The sequence below is a fragment of the Lucilia sericata genome, unplaced genomic scaffold, assembly GCF_015586225.1.
Source record: "Lucilia sericata isolate MDLA Ls3-8-SP2 unplaced genomic scaffold, ASM1558622v1 Contig007357F_arrow, whole genome shotgun sequence".
NCBI classification, from domain to species: Eukaryota; Metazoa; Arthropoda; class Insecta; order Diptera; family Calliphoridae; genus Lucilia; species Lucilia sericata.
In genome coordinates, this window is record NW_023997934.1 from 5482 (window position 1) to 15298 (window position 9817).

Genomic DNA, 9817 nt, shown 5'->3' on the forward strand with positions numbered 1-9817 from the left:
AGCAATAACGGAATGTGTAAATTGGATTAGAATAAATATGGCGCCCACAGGGCTTAATATATTTACCGACAGCCAGAAGGCAATTTGTGCGATATCAGGTGATAGAATTAAATCTAAGACCGTATTGGATTGTAAGAAAGCTTTAACTGAATACTCTCCCAGAGGTAAGGTTCACATCATATGGGTACCAGGCCACTCGGGAGTAGTCGGCAACGAAAGGGCGAATGTAATAGCTTTAAAGGGAAGGGAGCTCGATGTAGTTAACCTGACAAACGCAAAACCATTCGACGCAACAAAAGCTGAATTAAAAATATGGATGAGAGAATCCCATAAGGCCTCTTGGAATAATGAAACGGTGGGTAGAACCACAAAGATTCTATGGGGTGACCCTGATGAGAGCAAGACGAGAAATCTTCTCAAAATGAGCAAGTCTGAGGTTAGTATGATGGTACGTATTCTCAGTGGACACACAGGATTACGAGCACATCTATACAAAATTGGACGTGCGAATTCAGACGAATGTAGAGCATGTGGAGAGGACAGTGAAACTCTGGAGCACTTTCTTTGCCATTGTCAGGCATTCGTCGAAGTTAGATCCAAGTATCTTGGAAGTGATGTTATTCCAGAAATAACATTCTTAACCAACACCGATTGGAAGATTCTTAGGAATTACGTCCAGGAAACTGAGTTTCTGAACATGGAAAAATAATACATTTAGTGAACATTTTTTTTTTTTTTTTTTTTTTTTTTTTTTTTTTCTTGAATTGGAGCGCACAACAGGCCCGATAGTGGCCTAGGTGTATTTCTTCGGATTTGATGTAGTATACATCCTCCTATCAACCTACCTACCTACCTAACTATCTATCTATCTATCTATCTATCTATCTATCTTTCTTTCTATCTATCTATCTATCTATCTATCTATCTATCTATCTATCTATCTATCTATCTATCTATCTATCTATCTTTCTATCTATCTATCTATCTATCTATCTATCTATCTTCTATCTATCTATCTATCTATCTATCTATCTATCTATCTATCTATCTATCTATCTATCTATACTAAGAAGTTTTAAACATTTCCTTTATTTACTTTAAGTACGGACTTCAAAATCGTATTTTTATTTAAAAATTTTTAACTTTAGCTTGTATTTTGCTGTAATTATACGATTTTAATAAAATTTTAACAAATCTACCTAACCGGAAGTAATTGTCGACTTATCTGTAGCGATTAGTAATAAAACCATAAACAGATTGATTAAAAATTAGTGATTTACTTAATTTACTTTTGAAAAAAAAAACTGACTCACTCACCTTCACAATCCATAAATTGATTATAAGGAGGTTCACAATAAACCGACGGAGTTCCACGAGCCGCCACCGCCGTTGAAACATTAGCCATTGCGGCGGCAGCTGCTGCAGCCTGAAAATGAGGCATTAAAAATGCTGAATTTTTCTGTAAATTTAAGACTTGTTGATAAAATAAGGAGGCCGTAGGATCATAAACATGATCATAATGTAGAGCAGGAGCAGCGGCGGCTGTTGCATGTTGTGGTAAAGTACTAGCTAAAGTTAATGAGGAGGGCGAGTTATTGTTGTGGTTGGCTGTTTTTAAAGTGAGATTTTTAAAAGCGGTATATTGTTCAAAATCCGGGGTACGTGTTAGACTGGTAGATGTAACTGTATTATCCAAATTGGGTGAAGGTAAAGATGTTGTTGTTAAACTGGGTGAGGGTATTTGTATATGTGTAGCCGGATTCAAGTTAGTATCTTTAGATGTTTTTTGTTCTAAAATATTTTCTATAGAGAAAGAGGATTTATTGGATTTTAAGGTATCCATTTTATTTGCTTTAATTATAGTATTTTTTTCTTATTAATTAATTGCACTATTTTATTATATGATTATTTTCCTCTAATTGTTCACTTTTGAGACCTTAACAGTTGTATGGTCTAATTGTTACTAAAAATCTGATTTTTTCCAATAATGAAATTATTATTATTATTATTGTTTCAATACAATTAATCAAATCAATTTGAAATATGTTTGCAGGTAATTGATATCTTTATTAATAGCATTATGAAGTGTACTAATAGGAACCATAAAAAATAATAATTTGAAACCTACTTACCTATACAACTATACAAAATAAATAAACGTGTAATGATACTAAATGTTCATGATAATAATTATGAATGTCTAAATAATTTACCAAAAAGAATTTTCAGAAATTTAGTTTTTGATAACACTGTTTCCAAAAGTTTTTTTTTTCATTAGAATGCTTTTCAGATATTTTGTTGTAGTATAAAATGTTATTATAGGTATGTAATGGTTTATTCATACATACTTACCTTTTCATAATGACCTTTTCAATTGAACGTTTTTGTAAGCAACAACAACAATGCTGTTAAACATCTTTGTTTACCTTATGACGAAAACATATTCCTATATCTGACTTAGATCTTTAACAGTCATTTCACTATTTTAGCGTTTTTAGTTAGTAAAATTGAAATTTTTTAATTGAAAAGGAAACTGTGTAATCTAACATGCCAATACATTGCTCTAACAATTTAACGTATACATTTACTATATTCCTACATAACACTATACAGATACATACATATTCTAAATGTTCACATACTCATATTTGTCGTATTAGACGACTATTTAACTCTACGATAACAACAACTGACGATCAAAAATTACTGCTGTTATTTCTGCTACTGACTGTCGTCCAATGATATTAGATAATAAAACATATTTGTTTAGATAATGTCTGAAAGCAGGTTTCGTTTTTACTCCACCAAAAGGGTTGGTGATTGAGGTTTATGCGATTTTTCGTATATAAAAACATTTTGATAACGCCCTTCGACGAACCATTTTTTAACTAAACTGTTATATATTTTCTTTAGAAAATCCCTTTTTAGGTTCCTAATGTTTTTTTTATTCTGCTTAATTTATAACACTCTCAATTTTTTGTTTATGACGATTTTTTTTTCTATTTGCCGCCCCATTGCCTTTATTTTATGAGTATTTTTTCAGTTTTGATTTCTTTAAAGGGTTTTTAGCGGTATTTTCGGCTTTGATCAAATAGCATTGACTACTACTATTTACTACTTACTACTCACTGCTAATCATTTTACTGTTATCTGGCAGTGTTGTCTTTATACAGTAGCAAATGTTTTAAGGTGTTATATTAACTGATAAACGAATTTGTTGAAATTTTATAATAATCAAATTAATGGTTAAAATAATTAAGAGAAATTAAATTATAGTTTAAAGAATAACTTTTACATTAACAAAAATGTAAAATTAAGAAATTGCACATCTTAAATTTTGTATTGTTTTAAGGAAAATTTGTAGTGATAACTGATTTTTATTATTTTCCTAATTAAACGCTTATACAGACAATTTTTTCTTTTAAAAATTCACCAATTTTGTTGATGACAGTTGGTTTTTTCATATTTAAACCTCCAGACTGTGAGACTAGCCCCACTAGCCATAGTATTCAATCGATTGTACCATATATTATATTAGGTGATCTAATTTAGATCTCAATTTAGAAGAAAATATTAAATTTTTGTATTTTTCAAATAAAAATTGCACTGTGCCCATTTTACATTTACTTTCAGGCATGGAAAATTTAAATTTTAAAATAGTACTAACGTGTAACAAAAAGTGTACTTTTTTAGGTTTTAAAGTACCAAACTAATTTTACGCTATAATATACATAGACTAGGCTATAGACTAGACTATAAACTAGACTATAGACTAGACTATAGACTAGACTATAGACTAGACTATAGACTAGACTATAGACTAGACTATAGACTAGACTATAGACTAGACTATAGACTAGACTATAGACTAGACTATAGACTAGACTATAGACTAGACTACAGACTAGACTATAGACTAGACTACAGACTAGGACTACAGACTAGACTACAGACTAGACTATAGACTAGATTATAGACTAGACTATACTAGACTATAGACTAGACTATAGACTAGACTATAGACTAGACTATAGACTAGACTATAGACTAGACTATAGACTAGACTAACTAGACTATAGACTAGACTATAGACTAGACTATCAGACTAGACTTAGACTAGACTATAGACTAGACTATAGACTAGACTATAGACTAGACTATAGACTAGACTATAGACTAGACTATAGACTAGACTATAGACTAGGACTATAGACTAGACTATAGACTAGACTATAGACTAGACTATAGCCTAGACTATAGACTAGACTATAGACTAGACTATAGACTAGACTAGACTAGACTAGACTAGACTATAGACTAGACTATAGACTAGACTATAGACTAGACTATAGACTAGACTATAGACTAGACTATAGACTAGACTATAGACTAGACTATAGACTAGACTATAGACTAGACTATAGACTTAGACTAGACTAGACTATAGACTAGACTATAGACTAGACTATAGACTAGACTATAGACTCAGACTATATGACTAGACTATAGACTAGGACTATAGACTAGACTATAGATAGACTATAGACTAGACTATAGACTAGACTATAGACTAGACTATAGGACTAGACTATAGACTAGACTATAGACTAGACTAGACTAGACTAGACTAGACTATAGACTAGACTATAGACTAGACTATAGACTAGACTATAGACTAGACTATAGACTAGACTATAGACTAGACTATAGACTAGACTATAGACTAGACTATAGACTAGACTACAGATTAGACTATAGACTAGACTATAGACTAGACTATAGACTAGACTATAGACTAGACTATAGACTAGACTATAGACTAGACTATAGACTAGACTATAGACTAGACTATAGACTAGACTATAGACTAGACTATAGACTAGACTATAGACTAGACTATAGACTAGACTATAGACTAGACTATAGACTAGACTATAGACTAGACTATAGACTAGACTATAGACTAGACTATACTATAGACTAGATTATCTAAATTGGACGCCATTGGATAATTAGGTTCTTCTTATGGAAATCAAATTTTAAATGATCCTATGAAAATAGTTTTTTTTTATATTCTCATTGTTGTCAGTCCTCCATTTTATTAAATATTTTGATTTTAGTACTTTTTTTAATCAATATGATTCTCATACTCGTGTATTTGATTCCACAATACATATCATATAAATAATGATATCATTATCTATTGGTTAAAGCCTACAATGATCGATTACTTTTGTTGTGTCTCATTTTGAAAGGGAGGGAGAGTTGTTTAACATTAGACTTCAAATATATATATATTTGATAATATAGTTTCTTTCATCATTGGAGTATTGAAATATTGTTTGTACTAACAAATATAATAATTGTTATTTTTCATTATGTGAAATTGTTTAAAACATTAACAAAACTAAATTCACATGTCTGCGATTTCCCCTTTCGTAAATAATGTTGTTTATCAATTTCGTTTCCATATTTTTAGGTGAATTGCTAAATTTATGCTTAAATTTTAAGTAATATCACATTATTTGTCTTTTGTTTTTGTTATGATAACTAGACATTAATGCATTATGAGTGATTGATTTGTTATGATTTTATGACAATTGATAGAAAAAAATTAAGTTCATGATTGTAGGAAAATTAATAAAATTCAATCAATATTTTAAATTAAAAGTCGAATAAGTCGAATTTGGTAAATTACCTATTTTTAATTTTCATATTTTTTTTATTCAGTAATTCCAAATCATTAACATTGCTTAGATAAAAAATACCGTTAGTGTAAAAAACAATGTTACCAGCTTAGCTTTATTTTATATTAAGCTTTAGTGTTACCATATTACTAATTTAAAAATTTAAGTAAAAATAAAAATTTTAAGTAAAATTAACAAAAATATATTTTACATTTAATACTTATTAATTTTTATTAAATATTTAAAATTTTACAACAATTCTCAAACATTTTATGAACAATTAAATTGATAACCCTCTAAACATGTACAATTTGGCAAAGTACAACGTGTAGCGAGAGGCGGTAGACTAGCGTTAGGAGGTAAAGCTGGTGCCAAATGCCCCTGAAAAGTAATGGGAAATGTAAGGGGCACAAACCATTTGGGATAAGCAGTAGCGGTGGAACATAACGAACTGCTAAGGGTTAAGGTTTGGGATGCTGTGAAGGAAAGAAAAATAATATTTCAAAATAAATCTAAAATTGCTTAAATATACAGTACTGTTTAAAACTTAAATAACTGTCTATGTAAATTGATTTCTTAAAAAATGAACTACAAAATCTCAACTAATCAGCCTACAGTCTAATATATAGTATAGTGTATAATCTAGTCTATAGCTTTTTTTTTTAATTTTTTGAAAGCTATTTTAAAAACTTACCATTCCTGAACTATAAACCGGTTTAAAAGCACTTTTCATAACATTATTTCCACTGTTCGTTAATGGCTCTACATCAACTTCTATATCTTCTCTATGATCCTTATAGGATGAGGAAATATTTTCAATAGCTTTAACCAAATCAGAATCACATCTTTTTAAAACTAATTCCAAAACTGCGCGTTTTCTTTGAGGAAATAATTGAGCCAACATATCAATGGCATTCTGTGAACGTTAGCAGTAGAGGAAGTAGTTAGAGTAGTAGATGAAGCACAACTTGTGCTGGAGGCATTATTAGCGGTGATGGTTTTCTACTTTAGAACTTTTCTGCAAAGATTCTGTTTGTTTTACTGGGTAAACTTAAATCTTCAACAGTTTCTTGTTGTATTGGATTTGAGGCCTTGTTTGCCTGTTTAATGTCCTGCAGATTTTCCGCCAAATCAAATATATTGCCAGGAGGCAGACTGTCCATTTGTTGGCCAGTTTTAGTGGCCACTAAACGCAGAGCAATGGCATCTTCTACAGCCTGTTGACGCTTAAGGGCTACCTAGATATAAAAAGAAGAGAAAACATATATTTACTTACGAATTTAGTTAAATGTAAACAATAGATTGAAATTAATATGCCTGACATGGCTTGACATAAACTTTAACATATTTTCTATTAGAGAAGAAGTGGTGGGGTGTTAAAAATGTCTGGTTTTCTAGCCTTTTTTTCTAGTTGATAGATAAATATATATTTATTAGTTAAATCTAAGGGGAGTTTAGTTTAGTTATTAAAGTAACTGACCTGTGAACTTTTTTTCTTGAGTTTTGTTTTATTTGTGCAGGAATGTTAGACAGTTTTTGAAAACACTTGTGCAAACATTTGAAACAAATATTTCTATTTAACTTGTTGTTGTTGTATAAAATGATATCTAGTGGTTGATGTTCTATGATTTTTGGTAGTCCATCATCTATCACTTTTGTTTATTTTGGTTTTGATTTAATGTCTAACATTTAATCTAGGAAAACGCCCTTATTATTTCTATTTGTAACCGCAAGCTGTTTATTTTAACCATTAAATGCAATGAATATATTATGATTTTCTTTTTCTTATATTATTTTGGGTGTAAAAGTTAGTTTTGTATTTATTTTCTTTATTTATTTTGAAATTGAAATTAATATCTTTAGGAAATATAGATTTTGTTGAGATGTTAAGATAATACTACAGCTGTTAAGATTGTATATTTAATTGATAAAATAAATAAGTTTATTTGTTTCAACGAAGTTAGTAAATTTCACTATTTTTCTGTTATTATTTTAATTCTTTTAATTTTAACCTGTTTTCTGTAATTAACTAAGCATTACTTTAACGTTAAAGCATTTTTAAATTTAATTTGAACACTTTCTTCAACTGTTAAAAACAATTAACAGCTTAATCGCAATTGTAACCACAGACGACAACGACACCAAATGTAGATTTATTTGTAATTTCTAAACGGTTGCTCCGATTAAAAAAAACGATGCTGAGTTTGGGGCAACAAAGGGAGGAAACGAACGAACGAACTAACGAACTAACGAACGAACGAACGAACGAACGAACTAACGAACAACGAACGAACGAACGAAAGAAACGAACGAAACGAACGAACGAACGAACGAAACGAAGAACGAAACGAACGAACGAAACGAAGAACGAACGCGAACGAACGAAGAACGAACGAACGAACGAACGAACGAACGAACGAACGAACGAAACGAACGAACGAACGAACGAACGAACGAACGAACGAACGAACGAACGAACGAACGAAAGAACGAAAACGAACGAACGAAACGAACGAAAGAAAAACGAACGAAAGAACGAAAACGAACGAAACGAACGAACGAACGAAACGAAAAGAAAGAACGAACGAAGAACGAACAACGAAGACGAAACGAACGAACGAACGAAACGAACGAACGAAAACGAACGAAAACGAACGAACGAAACGAAACGAACGAAAACGAAAAACGAACGAACGAACGAAGAACGAACGAACGAACGAAACGAAAGAACGAACGAACACAACGAACGAACGAACGAACGAACGAAAACGAAACGAACGAAAACGAACGAAACGAACGAAAACGAACGAAGAACGAACGAACGAACGAACGAAGAACGAACGAAACGAACGAACGAACGAACGAACGAACGAACGAAAAACGAACGAACGAAGAACGAACGAACGAAAGAACGAACGAACGAACGAACGAACGAACGAACGAACGAACGAACGAACGAACGAACGAACTAACGAACGAACGAACGAAAAACTAACGAACGAACGAACGAACGAACGAACGAACGAACGAACGAACGAAAAACTAACTAACGAACGAACGAACGAACGAAACTAACTAACTAACTAACTAACTAACTAAAACTAACTAACTAACTAACTAACTAACTAACTAACTAACTAACTAACTTTTTCGATTTAAGAGGGGCTAATTTTTTTACAAAAAAAAATAACTTTTAATTTAAAACTATTTTAATGCCAGTACAAGCGATTTCTGTTAGCATAATCCTCCGGTTTCAGTTCTAAATCTTACCTGAGCCGCCATTATATCTCTGACGCTCGAAAATCAACACACACTTAGCACAACGACAATTCTTATAAGTACAATGTTTCTTATGACCGCGTAGCTCTGATATCCAGCCGTGATTACGACAGCGGGCACATTTCGGAACACGATTGTAGACGTTGACTTATTATTAATAGAATCTACCGCTACCAAAGATTTTAAAGATTTGCGTGACTTTTTAGCCACCAAAGTCGTGGACGACTCCTTAGATTCTTAGAGGTCATTTTTATAAAGCAATAGTAGCGATTAATACCCGTTAAAAGTCACGACGTAACTAAGTTCAAAAGTATTTGAAATTGTTTATTTCAAACGGAAAACACTTGAGAAATGTTACAAGATTGTTTTGCATTAAAATATCTTGTAACTGTCTGTATTTGGATACTATTGCAAGGAAAGGCGCATGATCCACAAAGAAAAACGTGTCCTGCGAAAATGTAAGTTTTATTTTGAAACAGTGTTCTTGTATTTTTTCACTGTTACAAAGTTTTTGGTTACATTTTTGTTATTGGTGTAAAATGTAAAAGCTCCTCCTTAACTTGTGGGTGGTGGGTTTGTTTTGGGTTTAAGGGAAGTTTTGCTAGTGAATACGCCATATTTATTTTGGTGGAGAAGGATTTCTAGGAGTTTATGGGAAACATTTTGTTTTAATAAAATAAATTTGTTTTAAAGAAAAATGTTATTTTAATAAAAATATTTATTTTAAAGAAAAAAACATTATTTTATTGAAAATTTTAATTAAAATGAAAATTTTTATTTATGAATGATTTTAATTTTGAAACATTTATGATGAAAATTTTTATTTTTATGAACAATTTTTATTTTAATAA

General features: G+C 31.1%; 2 protein-coding genes across 2 annotated transcripts; both read right to left on the bottom strand.

The window, feature by feature from the left end:
* Positions 1 to 1317: 1317 nt before the first annotated feature.
* On the bottom strand, positions 1318 to 1843 carry LOC119615725 (the record flags this gene model as incomplete). The annotated part of the gene is made up of 1 exon (XM_037971728.1): positions 1318 to 1843. A coding segment is annotated over exon 1 (526 nt), but the record flags the coding sequence as incomplete, so codon positions are not given.
* A 4114-nt stretch (positions 1844 to 5957) lies between these two features.
* LOC119615724 (doublesex- and mab-3-related transcription factor A2-like) lies at positions 5958 to 6670 on the bottom strand. The gene is made up of 3 exons (XM_037971727.1): positions 6656 to 6670; positions 6382 to 6603; positions 5958 to 6068 (listed from the first exon to the last, which is right to left on the bottom strand). Exons 1-3 carry the CDS (start codon positions 6668 to 6670, stop codon positions 5958 to 5960), a joined length of 348 nt encoding a protein of 115 aa, XP_037827655.1.
* Between the last annotated feature and the right edge of the window lie 3147 nt (positions 6671 to 9817).